We start from the raw sequence: 15,645 nt of genomic DNA on the forward strand, positions 1-15,645 counted from the left end.
TGGGCCAGAAAACCATATTTAATAATCTAGAGCTGATGTGGTCTATCCAGTGCAATGGTCAGCTCTGAAGAAAGGAGGAAAAATAAAATTATTAAAATAAAATAAATGAATAAAAAAGAAGGTTCGCAGACCAGATTTTTGTTCTCGCGGCCCACTGCTGGGCCATGGCCCACAGGTTGAGAACCACTGTTCTATATACAGTAGAGTCTCACTTATCCAACACTCACTTATCCAAGCTTCTGGATTATCCAACATATTTTTGTAGTCAATGTTTTCAATACATCGTGATATTTTGGTGCTAAATTCGTAAATAAAGTAATTACTACATAGCATTACTGAGTATTGAACTACTTTTTCTGTCAAATTTGTTGTATAACATGATGTTTTGGTGCTTAATTTGTAAAATCATAACCTAATATGATGTTTAATAGGCTTTTCCTTAATCCCTCCTTATTATCCAACATATTCGCTTATCCAACGTTCTGCCGGCCTGTTTATGTTGGATAAGTGAGACTCTACTGTATCTCCCTATCTGCACAGGAAAAGGCATTTATATTGAACTGAATTGAATAATATGTTTTGTTAATATTTTACAACTCTACTACATTGAAAAGCATATGTTTTATAAATATACTGTTCATACTCCACCGAGTTTGCAGAATCTGCCTACATGAAGAGTTAGCATAGATGGTAGAGGAAATAAATCTTAGATATTCATGTGTGTTCTTCAGAGCTGCAGAAGACGGCTGTTTTTTCACAGTGTGCTCTTGGATCTGGAGCTGTCTTTGTAAAAGTGGCTATTGAAACAATGTCCTCATGAATGTCCACCTGAGACCTCCGTCTACAGGTAAGCAGTTTCTTCAGAGCCCGCTGAAAATCCCGATTGAGGAAAGCATAGAGCATTGGGTTGATTGTAGAATTGCAATACCCTAACCATGTTATGATTTTGAAGGTATCAGAAAGAACTTTGCTGGTGGAACTGGTTCCTCTCGTGGCGAGCCATACATTGCACACAAAATATGGCAGCCAACACAAAATGAACACAGATATGAGGATGCTTATTGTGCGAGTCGCCTTGTTCTCTAGCTGCAGATTGTTCTGCCGTTTACTTTGTGGGTGGTAATGAAGGTCAAGGGTCTGAGAAACAATTCGAGAGGCTTTCAGCCGTGATGCACGATAGATGAAGAAGTACATGCTGCACATGACCGTGAAGGGGACGAAAAAAGCAAGGGCTGAGGCTATAATGGCAAAAATCCAGTTGGTGACAAAGATGCATTCTTTGGTGGCATCAAAGTCTATGCCAGGTATCTCATTCCAGCCTTTCATGACAGGTAAAAAGGAGATCAGGGAGGAATATACCCAAACGATGCAAGTCATTACGATACACCTGAGAATGAAAAAAAATGAGAATAATGAACATATCTTACTATTCGGTGTACTTACCATAATTTCAAGTATATCTAAAGATATACAATTTCCCTTGTACCATACTACATATGGAAAATGGAAAGAGATCATGGATAGTCTAAATATTTTGGGTCTCTATTTTCGGGTTCATGATTTTGTGCTATGGAATAGACTACTAAAAAGAAAATGTTTTATAATAATGATGCTTGGCACCTATTCAGACCGAAAACTAACTGATAGTTTTCACTAGAGTTGAACCACTTAATCAGTTGCTGGCTGCTAAGTCGACACAAGTGTAAATACCACTGATTTAATGGATTTGTTCTAGTTGAGACTAGTAATTGCATCTAATATTTTTGAATGTTTAAAGCATTACATGTTATCTTCATGAAACTGATGTTATAACAAGTACAGTAGAGTCTCATCCAACATAAACAGGCCGGCAGAACGTTGGATAAGTTGGATAATAAGAAGGGATTCAGGAAAAGCCTATTAAACATCAAATTAGGTTATGATTTTACAAATTAAGCACCAAAACATCATGTTATACAACAAATTTGACAGAAAAAGTAGTTCAATGGGCAGTAATGTTATGTTGTAATTACTGTATTTACGAATTTAGCACCAAAATATCATGCTATATTGAAAACATTGACTACAAAAATGGCTTGGATAATCCAGAAACTTGGATAAGCAAGGCTTGGATAAGTGAGACTCTACTGTAATAAAAACCCCATATAGGTGGTGGTAGATAGAGGCTAAACAGTTTGCTCAAAGTCTTGTGCGTTGTTGGATATAATTTTTTTTAAGAAATGGGATTTAAAACAGAAACCTCTTTGAATCTAGTTCTGTCTTCTCATTCCAGTATCATAGCATTATGACTAACATGCTTTGATAAGCTTTTGTATCCGTTCTATGACACACAGCCTGTTATTTTCAGTCAAGGAACATTTTTGATATCATAACTGAATAGATATATTCATTTCCATCTCTAAAATGTGCTTGAGGCAATATTCAATTCACCTTCAATGCCAGAATATAATTTTAGTGATCATTCCAACACTTCGGCCCTTTCTATGCTGTCCTTATATCCTAGGATCTGATCACAGATTATCCACTTATCCCAGAGTATATAGCAATGGATACTCATATAATCCAGTTCAAAGCAGATAACCTGGGATCAGATCCTGGGATAGAAGAACAGTGTAGAAGGGGCCTTAGTCCACACTTGTTGCTCTTAGTTTTTTACTTCCATTTGGGTTACAAGAATCATAGTAACAACCAGTGTCTATTAATTCTGCTTTTAAACCGTCAAAATAGATGTTTTCATGGGAGGTCTACCTCATCATGTTGTGATGAGGCATCCAGAACTCTGCACTACTAGAGGACAATGCCTTGGTTACATCCCACTTGTGCCAGCAGACAGATGACTTGAAGGCTCGGTTGCTGACCTGAAGGTTGCTGGTTCGAATCCAACTCAGGGAGAGCGCGGATGAGCTCCCTCTATCAGCTCCAGCTCTATGCGGGGACATGAGAGAAGCCTCCCACAAGGATGGTAAAAACATCAAAACATCCAGGCATCCCCTGGGCAAGCGTTTGAGGAGTAACATCTGAGGTCGATATGACGTGAATCAAGGTGTTAGTGGACGAACTTAACTATATATGCATTTTAAATTTTATAATTCATGGTTTAACAGATTTTAATTAGAGTTTTAATTAATGCGGTACTGTTTTATTGTTTATGGATACTGTTACTGTTTTATTGAATGTATTTTAGGCAATATAATTGCCGACTGTTGTAAGCCGCCCTGAGTCCCTCCGGGTGAGAAGGGTGGGGTAAAAGTGATATAAATAAATAAATAAAATAAACGATAACTCCCAAAATCAAGGTTTATTCCCACTAACCCCTGCAGTATGTTCAGTTGGTCATGGGGCTTCTCTGTGCCAAGTTTGGTCCCAATCCATTGTCGGTGGGGAACACAGTATGAGTGAAAGTACTGCAAGTCCCATCACCCATGGCAAGTGTGGTCCAGATGCATTGTTGTTTGGGTTCACAGTGCTCTATGAATGTAGGTCAAATACAACTCCTGTAAATCATGGTGAATTCTCCCCAAGCCTCTTATTCAGTTGCTAATTAATTCCTCTGTTTGCTGTGTGCCATAGGAAAGGGTTAAGGTAGAGGCCATGAGCGGGGTCAAGCAAATCAAGGAACGCTGGGATGTCCATTTTGGAGGAAAAATAGAACATCAAGGATGAAATGGTCCCCACATGAAGGTCTTCACTTTGGTGGACACTGGCAGGGTTTGGGCTACATGTTCATGGCGCTTACTATAACCTGTATGCCAGTGGAGGGAGGGCCACTGGTGTCTCCTACTCAGTGGAGGCAGGAGGCTGTCTGTGTAAATGGACACTTCTGCCACATACACACTTTTTAAATGTGTATAGATATAGATGTTGGAATCTGCTTTGGGTCCCTTCGTGGGAGAAAAGCAGGATAGAAATAAATAAATAAATAATAAAAGCAAGCTCAATGGAGGCAACACCATCAAGGTCATAAACACCTGGACCATACCTGTCATAAGATATACTGCTGGCATCATAAACTGGACACTGGTGGAACTGGACAATTTGGACAGAAAAACAAGAAAACTCATGACCATTCATCATTCACTGCACCCCCGCAGTGATGTTGACCGGCTATATCTGCCTAGAAGATCAGGGGGCAGAGGACTCTTACAAGTAAAACAAGCAGTCAAAGAAGAAGAACATGCCCTGGCAGAATATGTAAAGCAAAGTGAAGAACCTGCTTTGATTGAAGTCAAAAATCAGAAACTCTTCAAAGCACAGCAGACAAAGAATCAGTACAAGAAAACCGCACTACAAACTAGAGCTGACAGCTGGCACAACAAAACATTGCATGGAAAGTTCCTTGACAAAATTGAAGGAAAAACTGACAAGGAGAAGACCTGGCTATGGCTCACGAATGGGACCCTGAAGAAGGAGACAGAAGGCCTGATCCTTGCTGCCCAGGAGCAAGCCATCAGAACAAAGGCAATAAAGGCCAAGATCGAAAAATCAACTGATTACCCAAAATGCAGACTGTGCAAGGAAGCTGACGAAACCATTGGTCATATCCTCAGCTGCTGTAAGAAAATTGCACAGACAGACTACAAACAGAGGCACAACTATGTGGCCCAAATGATTCATTGGAACTTATGCCTCAAGCACCACCTCCCAGCAGAAAAGAACTGGTGGGATCACAAACCTGCAAAAGTATTGGAAAATGAGCACGCAAAGATACTGTGGGACTTCCGAATCCAGACTGACAAAGTTCTGGAACACAACACACCAGACATCACAGTTGTGGAAAAGAAAAAGGTTTGGATCATTGATGTTGCCATCCCAGGTGACGAATTTCGCATTGACGAAAAACAACAGGAAAAACTCAGCCGCTATCAGGACCTCAAGATTGAACTTCAAAGACTCTGGCAGAAACCAGTGCAGATGGTCCCAGTGGTGATGGGCACACTGGGTGCCATGCCAAAAGATCTCAGCCAGCATTTGGAAACAATAGACACTGACAAAATTACGATCTGCCAACTGCAAAAGGCCACCCTACTGGGATCTGCACGCATCATCCGAAAATACATCACACAGTCCAAGACACTTGGGAAGTGTTCGATTTGTGATTTTGTGATATGAAATCTAGCATATCTATCTTGTTTGCTGTGTCATAATAAAATAATAATATAATAGAATAATAATTATTATTATTATGTATACTTGCCTTTGCCGTGACATCCTCTTTGAATAGTGATAAGGGGTAACCACGGAGCAGTATCTGTCGAGGCTGATAAAACACAATGTGACAATGGAGGCTGTGCAGAACATGACGTCAAATGAGATCCAGACTTTGCAGAACTCTCTCCCAAACAGCCATTTGCCTGTCACTTCATAAACGATACTGAAACAAGAGACCAAGGTAATGTGAGCTGACAACAAAGTTAGTTTGTTAGGTTTCCCCTCTGTAGAGTCAACTCATTTGTGAAAAAGGTGATAGTCTAAACTTCCAGCAGCGTGCGGAAAGGAATGAGGAAGTACTACCATCAAGGACTCGGTGTCACAAGCGGACGATGAAGCAGCAGCTTCCCTGTAGCCAGAATCAAGCATACTCTCATGAAGTCGGAAGCTGGAAAATGTTAAATTGCCTCGGTGTCTGTCTATATGTTGTATGTCTAATGGCATTGAATGTCTGCCATGTATATGTGCATTGTAATCCGCCCTTGAAAGTTGGAAAAATTCTTTTTAAAATACCGTATATACTCGAGTATAAGCCGACCCGAATATAAGCCGAGACACCTAATTTTACCACAAAAAAACTGGGAAAACATTGGCTCCAGTATAAGACGATGGTGGTAAATTTCAGAAATAAAAATAGATACCAATAAAATTACATTAATTGAGGCATCAGTAGGTTAAATGTTTTTGAATATTTACATAAAGCTCAAATTTAAGATAAGACTGTGCAACTCTGATCAAATCATTATTCTCATCTTCTTCAATGTAAATGTGCTTACGTATCCTTTTAATAATAATACAGTAAAATAATACATGTAATAATAAATAGAGTAAAATAATAAATGCAACAATAATAATAATAGAGTGAAATAATAAATGTATTAATAATAATAATGAAAATAGAGTCAATTAAATGTAATAGTAGCAACAATAATAGAGAAAAATAATAAATGTAATAATACCATTAATAATAGAGAAAAATAATAAATGTACCATATTGTCTAGTGTATAAACTGACCCAAATATAAGCCAACCAGGACCCTCACCCGAGTATAAGCTGAGGGGGGCTTTTTCAGTCTTAAAAAAGGGCTGTAAAATTTATTTATTTATTTATTTATTTATATTTACAACATTTATATCCCGCCCTTCTCACCCGAAGGGACTCAGGGCGGCGTACAAATTGGCAACAATTCAATGCCTACACATAATTAAAACAGCAATGAAAATCCAATAAAACAATTAAAACAATATAAAAATATAAAACATATGATTAAAATTAATTCCTAAAAACTAGGCTTATACTTGAGTATATACAGTAGATGCCAAAAAAAATCCTATATTTGGAGATATGGGGACCCCTGAAAACAAAAAATATATTCATGATATAATTTATCAATATGAAGAATAATATATGTCAAGTTTACAAAGAAATACATGGCTAAATGAAGTGGAATCAACTCTTTCATTTGGTATTTAAGTACAGTAGAGCAGGGGTCCCCAAACTAAGGCCCGGGGGCCGGATGCGGCCCTCCAAGGTCATTTACCTGGCCCCCACCCTCAGTTTTATAATATAATATTTTATATCAGGTTTTAATAATATAATATATTGTATACATATAATATTGATAAAAATATTATGTTATACAATATAATACTAGTAATAATACCATATAATAATGTTAATTATATGTTATATATTACATATAATATTACAGTATAGTGGTATAGTTCAATATAGTAATATATGAAGCTAATATTGTGCTATGCTAATAATATATTGTATGTACATACAGCTGCTCTGAGTCTCCTTCAGGGTGAGAAGGGTGGGATATAAATGTAGTAAATAAATGTAGTAAATAAATAAATAAATAATTTTAGACTTAGGCTCACCCAAAGTCTGAAATGACTTGACGGCACACAACAACAACAACAACAATCCTAATTAACTTGACTATCTCATTGGCCAGTAGCAGGCCCACACTTCCTATTGAAATCCTGATAGGTTTATGTTGGTTAAAATTGTTTTCATTTTTAAATATTGTATTGTTCTTTAATTGGTATTGTTGTATTGCACTACAATAAGACATATGCAGTGTGCGTAGGAATTTGTTTGTATTTTTTTTTCAAATGATAATTTGGCCCCTCAATAGTTTGAAGGATTGTGGACCGGCCCTCTGCTTAAAAAGTTTGAGGACCCCTGCAGTAGAGTCTCACTTATCCAACTTAAACGGGCCGGCAGAATGTTGGATAAGCGAATACGTTGGATAATAAGGAGGGATTAAGGAAAAGTCTATTAAACATCAAATTAAGTTATGATTTTACAAATTAAGAACCAAAACATCATGTTACACAACACGTTTGACAGAAAAAGTAGTTCAATACGCAGTAATGCTATGTAGTAATTACTGTATTTACGAATTTAGCACCAAAATATCACGATGTATTGAAAAGATTGACTACAAAAATGCGTTGGATAATCCAGAACGTTGGATAAGCGAGTGTTGGATAAGTGAGACTCTACTGTACAACATAAACTAGTCAATAACTACTTCCTGAAAATCAAGAATTTATGCTGTCCTTTTGCAAACCTAGCAACAATTTAGGTAACATTGAAGCCACTTTACTACATTGGTTGATTTTTTTATTACCGATTTTTGTTTTCTGCCTTATCCTCTATACCAGCGGTTCTCAAAGCGTGCTCCGTGGCGGCCTTGGGGCTTTGGGAAGCATACCGGGGAGCTCCATGCTTCTCCTCTTTCTCCCCCTATAACCTTTCCCTCTTCTTTCCTCCTCCTCTCTCTCCCCACCACCTCCGTCCCCGCCAAAAGCCTTTTTTCCTAACCTTCCTCACTGCCCAAATCTTCTCCCCTCACTTTGCTTGCTATTTCCCTCCTACCACCCTTTCCTTCCACTGCTCAGGGAGTGCTTTGATTGTGCTTTTTCTGCATGGAAGAAAAGAGGTTGGACTGGATGATCCTTGGGGCTTCTGCTATTACTACTACTACTACTACTACTACTACTACTACTACAAAGGCTGAGTGGCCATCTGTTGGGGGTGCTATGATTCTGCTTTTTCTGCATGGCAGAAAGGGGTTGAACTGGATGGCCCTTGGGATCTTCCACTGAAATACTGTTAAGTTTACGTTTTCTTAGTTGTTCTTCATTTAAAATATTGTATTGTTCTTTCTGGAGCCCCCGGTGGCACAGCAGATTAAACTTCTGAGCTGCTGAACTTGCTGACCGAAAGGTCGACAGTTTGAATCCGGGGAGCGGAGTGAGCTCCTGCTGTTAGCCCCACTTTCTGCCAACCTAGCAGTTCAAAAACATGCAAATGTGAGTAGATCAATAGGTACCGCTTCGGCGGGAAGGTAATGCTGCTCCATGCAGTCATGCCGGCCACATGACCTAGGAGGTCTCTATGGACAACGCCGGCTCTTTGGCTTAGAAATTGAGATGAGCGCCAACCCCCAGTGTCAGACACGACTAGACATAATGTCAGGGAAAAACTTTACCCTATTGTTTTTTCTTTCTTTTTTCTTGCACTACAAACGAGATATGTGCAGTGTGCATAGTATTTGTTCATTTTTTAAAATTAGTTAACACAAACACTGGCCATCTATCTGCCACTGGCCTGGCCCATCTGTCAAAATGTTTAAACACAATGTGTCAAAAAGTTTGCCAATGCCTGATATATATAGTAAGTAAAGGTTTCCCCTGACGTTAAGTCCAGTCATGTCTGATTCTGGGGGTTGGTGCTCATCTCCATTTCTAAGCCGAAGAGCCGGCGTTGTCCGTAGACACCTCCAAGGTCATGTGGCCAGCATGACTGCATGGAGCGCCTCTACCTTTCCGCCAGAGCGGAACCTATTGATCTACTCACATTGGCATGTTTTCGAACTGCTAGGTTGGCAGGAGCTGGAGCTAACAGCAGGCGCTCACTCCGCTCCCGGGATTTGAACCTGGCACCTTTCGGTCTGCATATATATACATTGTATCTATATATATAAAAGGGTAATGAAATTTCGGCCTAGGTCAAAACAACAAAACTACACATCCCAGAAACACTAAACTTGGCAGCACAACCCCTCATCCATGCCTCTACGTTCATACAACAAAAAGAAAAGAAAAATAAAGTCCTAATTAGAGGGAGAGGAATAATTGTTTTTATCCAATTGCTGCCAGTTAGAAGGCTACACTCCGCCCACTTGGTCTCCTAACAACCCACTCAGCCCAGGGGACAGGCAGAGTTAGGCCTCACTTAGGCCTCTTCCACACTGCCTATAAAATACAGATTATCTGATTTGAACTGGATTATATGGCAGTGTAAAAGGGGCCCCTGATGGCACAGTGAGCTGCTGAATTTGCGGACCAAAAGGTCCCAGGTTCAAATCCCGGGAGCGGAGTGAGCACCCGCTGTTAGCCCCAGCTCCTGCCAACCTAGCAGTTCGAAAACATGCCAATGTGAGTAGATCAATAGGTACCGCTCCGGCGGGAAGGTAACAGCGCTCCATGCAGTCATGCCGGCCACATGACCTGGAGATGTCTATGGACAACGCCGGCTCTTCGGCTCAGAAATGGAGATGAGCACCAACTCATCACGACTGGACTTAATGTCAGGGGAAAACCTTTACCTTAACTACCACCAATTCCTCAATACTTTATTTCCCATACCACCAGACTTCGCCACAGCAATGCGTGGCTGGGCACAGCTAGTATATAATATAACATAACGTATAAACATTATTTGGGGGTCCACAAGAAACCTTTGCTTTCTTTGCAGATTCATGTTATTTGAGTGATTATATTCCTTCTGCTTATGTGATTGTTTTAGTCAATTGTTATGTTTTTGTTTTTAATTCTTATAGCGTTTTATAGTGTTTTCAGTGTTTTATTGTACAATGTTTTATGCTGATTTTATATTGGAAACCGCCCTGAGTCCCTTTCGGGAGAGAGGGCGGTATACAAATAAACTTTTACTTACTTACTTATTTTACTTCAAAAAGGGCTCTGTGGCTGAAAAAGTTTGAGAATTCCTGCTCTATACCAACAACACCCATTAGTGACCCCAGGCGAAGGAATGGCTTTTGCTACAGAAAACAGTTTTCCTTTAGGAAATTTCTTACCTGAATGGCATCACTAGACAAGCCACAAGGAAATCAGCCATAGCCAAGGACATGATAAACATGTAGGTGACGGTCCGGAGCCTCTTTTCCATCAGCGGACAGATAAATACCACCATGTTTCCCAGAAGAGTCAGCAAATCAATGAATGTGAGTATCAATCCAACGGCTACTTCTTGGAATCCAATCCCTGCTTCTGTCTGGTTCCTACTTCCTTTTACCATGCAGAAGGTTGCAGAACAGACGTTGGGTAGTAAAGATATATTGATATTTGCAGTCATCTTCTCCACTGTTATGGCTTAAGGCAGAGGAAATAAAGCAAATTTTCCAAAGTTGTGGAAGAAGGGAGAAAAGACTCTGCTTTATTCACTAATAGAGGTGACTCACTTAACTGAGAAGCCTGCCATCATTAAGTCATTATTATCTATTCATAGCAACTGCCTACAATACTGGGACTATAAGTGCTCAGAGATTTTCCTCGTAAGTGAAACATTTCATTCATTGGGTAAAGAAAGGGGTAAGAGATCATGGAAAATAGCATGGTCGTGTAATTGAAGTTTGCCTTCACTCCAGTCTATAGCCACACGTTGCTCATCATCGCCTTTCATTTGCTGAGCACTTTTCTCATCAAGATGGGTGAGTTCTTTAATGCCTCTGCTAATGCAGACTCCCAAGGCTGCTGGATTGTAAATCCCATCATCTCAAGCCAGCGGAATACTAGATGTTGCAGCCCAACAAGATCTTACACTTTGTCCACCCTGGCTCTGGATGTCCCAATTCCAGAAGGCAGAAATGGTGAACAGCACACAATGTTAGAAAGCACTAACATTTAGACATTATAGACATACAGTAGGATCAAGATGACACCCACTTATAACTCAAATTTGGGCTACCAGAGGAAGTTTAGTGTCTGAGACTATTTCAAAGCATCCTTTGGGGATATTGAAAACAGTGGGACAAATGGTTTCAGCACAAACTTCCCCCTCTTGGCATTGATATAGTTTGTTCACTCAGTTGTTACCAGTTAAGAAATTCTCATACCCCTCCAATGTGTTGAATATTATAACACCATTATCCACATGTAGGTGGGAATTAGCCCAGAGAAATATAATCCTGAGAGAATGTGTTGTCGAAGGCTTTCATGGCTGGAATCACAGGGTTATTGTGCATTTTTCGGGCTGTATGGCTATTTTACGGAAGCATTCTCTCCTGACATTTCGCCCACATCTATGGCAGGCATCCTCAGAGGTTGTGAGATATATTGGAAAACTAAGCAAGAGAGGTTTATATATCAGTGGAAGGTATAGGGTGGGAGAAAGAACTCTTGTCTGTTGGAGGCCAGTGTGAATGTTGTAATTAATCACCTTGATTATCATTAATGGTCTTGCAAGCTTCATTCCTGCCTAGGGGAATCCTTTGTTGGGAGGTGTTAGCTGGCCCTGATTGATTCATGTCTGGAATTCCTCTGTTTTCAGAGTGTTGTTCCTTATTTACTGTTCTGATTTAATACTGGTAGCCAGATTTTGTTTTTTAATACTGGTATTAAAATACCAGTTTTTTAATAGGCAAAGTGTGTTAATGCGCTGAGCTGCTGAACTTGCAGACCGAAAGGTCCCAGGTTCAAGCCCCGGGAGCAACGTGAGCGGCCGCTGTTAGCTCCAGCTCCTGCCAACCTAGCAGTTCGAAAACATGCCAATGCGAGTAGATCAATAGGTTCCACTCCGGCGGGAAGGTAAGGGCGCTCCATGCAGTCATGCCGGCCACATGACCTTGGAGGTGTCTATGGACAATGCCGGCTCTTCGACTTAGAAATGGAGATGAGCACCAACCCCCAGAGTCAGACATGACTGGAATTAACGTCAGGGGAAACCTTTACCTTACTAATTTGTTTTTTAATACTGGTAGCCAGATTGTGTGGGCGAAACGTCAGGAGAGAATGCTTCTGGAACATGGCCATACAGCCCGGAAAATGAAACATATCCCAATCCTGAGAGAAATTTAGCTCAAAAATGTGACAGTTTAAATGAGAAAGAAATACATAATTTTGATTGCAAAATAAAAATGCCTCTGGTTCTAGTAGCAAGAAGAAACCCATTCTCATAATTAAAACCCCAAGACTTATTTGGTATACTCTGGCTTTTATTTTTTAAACTATGTGTTCCCAATATGGTAGATGCGTAAATCTATACTTGTATTATATACTCTTCTTCCTGCACAGTTCATAAATGCTTTTTCTGGCTTCCTTTGGAAATAATTGGGAAGTAATGCTGGATTAAATCAAGACACATCAAGATAAATTCACAATTGAGCAAAACTACAGGGACATGATGACAACAAAGGAAGGCAATGCAAGGTCACTTACCTTTCCTGTGTCCTCTTTGCTATTTATCAAAATGTTTTTTTCTTCTTCTAATTTCGGCCCTGGGCTGCCCTGGGCTTGCCAGAGAAACTAGAATCTCTGTCCCTCTTGTGCGCGTACTGGATTAAACCACCTCCTTCCTTCCGTAACAGAGTTCTCATCTGATATCTTTTTTCATAGCCCTTATTCCTCTCTCATTAAGAGAGAAAAAGAGAGAAGCAGCTCCCTCTGCCTACACTTCCTCTTCTGGCAGAAGGATCCCAGAGACCAAGAACAGGATGTCTGGTAGGTATAAATGTCGGCATTTCTTTCAAGTACAAGTCACAGCACTTTGCTTCAAATCGCTCTGAAAAGAGCTGTTTTCCTCAAAGGCATAGAGGGGAAATTTCCTCAAATACATTCTCTGTGGCTATTCACAGGACAGTTTAGGTGTTGCTGGATCCAAGGTCAGATTGAGACAAAACTTCTCCGGATGTCCATTCCCTGTTGGTGCGTCTTGTTCTTGTGGTCAATGGCAGTCGGGATAATCAAAAGTGTTCTGGAGGTTGAAAACCACTACTGGTAGTACCATAGAAAAACATTTCTCTTGTTTTGCTTGGCTTCAGGATAGTACTGTCTGATAACCAAATTTTTTTTTACTTTATCTCAAAACAGGCCTTATTTTATAGATCAAAAAATAAGATTTCTATTTCAAAAGAATTGAGGCAGGGGAGAGGTGAGAGCTCCTTCTTCATCAGGCAGGCGGGAATCTTTTTTATACTATCCCACCGCTGCCACCAATATAACGGAAAGAGCAAAGCGAGGAGGCTAATTATAACATATTTTCTTTTAAAATGGTAGCTGCCACCAACCTAAAATATCTTTAGGATTTTTGTTGTTAAATGTGTCTGAGATAAGTTTCTCCCATTCACTGCCCACACTGTTTCCCACCCCTGGCTCCCAAACTGATGTTCATTATGAGGCTTTTCTGTGGTATTTTCTTGTTGTATTGCTGGAACTTTTATTCAGGCTTCTTGATGGAAAATATACACTGTGGAGGCTCTTGAAAATTGCAAATAGAATAAAAAAAATATTTTCTTAAAAACAGACAAATGATTACTTCATAGAGGTACATTAGCATAAACGGTTACAGGCGTTACTGGGCATGTTTAGCCTGCAGAAGAGAAGACTGAGAGGAGACATGATAGCCATGTACAAATACGTGAAGGGAAGTCATAGGGAGGAGGGAGCAAGCTTGTTTTTTGCTGCCCTGCAGACTAGGACACGGAAGAATGGCTTCAGGAAGAACTTCCTCACTGTGAGAGCTGTTCGGCAGTGGAACTCTCTCCCCCGGGTTGTGGTGGAGGCTCCTTTTTTGGAGACTTTTAAGCAGAGGCTGGATGGCCATCTGTCGGGGGTGCTTTGAATGCGATTTCCTGCTTCTTAGCGGGGGGTTGGACTGGATGGCCCATGAGGTCTCTTCCAACTCTACTATTCTATGATTCTTCAGCTTAACTTAGTTGTATGTTTCAGAATTACTTCACTTTGTTTCAAACAGTTCCAACCAACCAATCTATCTATTGGTCACAAAAACCCTCGCTCTATTTACTGAGAATAGACACGAGTTCCCCTGGGTTGTTAATTAACTCTAACCTAGAGTCCTTCCATTAACCAGCCCAGTAGTGAGAGACAATCCCTTATCTTCCTCTCAAGAGACCCAAACTGCCTGACTTAGCCTGTCAGTTTCCACAGCTTTTAGTTCTCTCTCACACACACACCCTCCGAACTCCAAAACCAAACTGCTCTCTTCCAACCCTAAAACCCTCCCTTCTTCAAACCTCAAACCAGAACTGCCTGGAGCTCTTTTTTTCCTCTGCATTCTAAGACTTGGCTCCTCCCATCTGCTCTGGTTGGACAATCCCAGGAGTCTCTCTCTAAGCTCCTCCCCCTTTCTAACCACACTCAAGATGGCTGCCTGGCATTCCTCAACAAAATGTATGCCTACCTCACTCACTGTTACCCAGGCTTCATCCCTGGCCTAATAGGTAAGGTTCACTACAACATGGTATCCAAAGAGTGTGGAAAGGAATAAAAAATATAGGACTTTTCCCAAACTTCCCCTCAAGCCCATATAATGTTCATTCCATCTAGCACTGGACTCAGGGAGCTGCATCGAGTAGTGAACTTCCATTCAAGAGCTCAATAGGTTACCATTCCCCATGCCCACAGTAGGCCCTCAAACACCAACAACAACATACACCTGAGAGCTGCAACAAATGAATACCAAGCTAGTATCGGACCAATTCTGAAGGTATATAATCTACGGGTATGCGAAATGGCAGAAATCTGATCTGTATTCATTTTGAATTTCTGATCCCCCCCTCCCCGGTTCTTTTTTCTTCTTCCCAAAATGGAAAATGAACTCCAGATCCCAAATAATGAACCTGAACGGCCCCTCTCCGGCGGGGGGGAATCTGAAATTCAGAACAAAAACAGAACATATTTCTGCCTTTTCGCACACCCCTAAACTATTATGTTCGCTTCAGGATTGTGTTGGATTTTGGCCAGAACTGGACCAGGTTTGCAGCTCCATAGTTTTCCCCATCTATTCATATATATCAGTGATTCTCGACCTGTGTGTCCCCAGGTGTTTTGACATACAACTCCTAGAAATCCCAGGCAGTTTACTAGCTGTTAGGATTTCTGGGAGTTGAAGGCCAAAGCATCTGAAGACCCACAGTGTGTGTGTGTGTGTGTATATATATATATACACACACACACACATATATATATATGTATCCAAGCTAAACGGGCCGGCAGAAGCTTGGATAAGCAAATATCTTGGATAATAAGGAGAGATTAAGGAAAAACCTATTCAACATCAAATTAGGTTATGATTTTACAAATTAAGCACCAAAACATCATGTTATTCAACAAATTTGACAGAAAAAGTAGTTCAATACACAGTAATGTTATGTTGTA

At 40.3% G+C, this 15,645-nt stretch overlaps 2 protein-coding genes and 1 long non-coding RNA gene across 4 annotated transcripts in view; 1 reads left to right on the forward strand and 2 right to left on the reverse strand.

Annotated features, from left to right (window-relative positions):
- On the reverse strand, positions 1-15,412 carry LOC103279197 (octopamine receptor). Of its 2 annotated transcripts, XM_062984053.1 has the most exons (4): positions 12,688-15,412; positions 10,329-10,623; positions 5,195-5,371; positions 1-1,387 (listed from the first exon to the last, which is right to left on the reverse strand). In XM_062984053.1, the coding sequence occupies exons 2-4, from the start codon at positions 10,604-10,606 to the stop codon at positions 715-717; spliced, it is 1,128 nt and encodes a 375-aa protein (XP_062840123.1). In that variant the 5' UTR covers positions 10,607-10,623; positions 12,688-15,412; the 3' UTR covers positions 1-714. The 2 variants fall into 2 exon arrangements, with proteins under 2 accessions (XP_062840123.1, XP_008111292.3); XM_008113085.3 differs by lacking the exons at positions 5,195-5,371; positions 10,329-10,623; positions 12,688-15,412 and adding an exon at positions 2,749-4,212.
- Positions 1-15,645, reverse strand: part of ascc2 (activating signal cointegrator 1 complex subunit 2) — a 41,050-nt gene that overhangs the window by 23,116 nt on the left and 2,289 nt on the right. The gene's annotated exons all lie outside the window — the stretch shown is intronic.
- The window catches only part of LOC134299907 (uncharacterized), a 7,883-nt gene continuing 6,862 nt past the window's right edge, over positions 14,625-15,645 (forward strand). The window contains exon 1 of the long non-coding RNA XR_010007162.1: positions 14,625-14,708. This is a non-coding gene — a long non-coding RNA (uncharacterized LOC134299907). The remainder of the gene's footprint in view (positions 14,709-15,645) is intronic.

The sequence above is a fragment of the Anolis carolinensis genome, chromosome 6 (genome assembly GCF_035594765.1).
Source record: "Anolis carolinensis isolate JA03-04 chromosome 6, rAnoCar3.1.pri, whole genome shotgun sequence".
NCBI lineage: Eukaryota > Metazoa > Chordata > Lepidosauria > Squamata > Dactyloidae > Anolis > Anolis carolinensis.

Coding starts and splice junctions, on each gene's coding strand:
- LOC103279197 (XM_062984053.1), bottom strand. CDS start 10,606: ATGACTGCAAATATCAATATATCTTTACTACCCAACGTCTGTTCTGCA. Junction 5,372..10,328: donor TGTCTAGTGATGCCATTCAG/GTAAGAAATTTC, acceptor CTCTTGTTTCAG/TATCGTTTATGAAGTGACAG. Junction 1,388..5,194: donor AAGAGGATGTCACGGCAAAG/GCAAGTATACAT, acceptor TTTCATTCTCAG/GTGTATCGTAATGACTTGCA.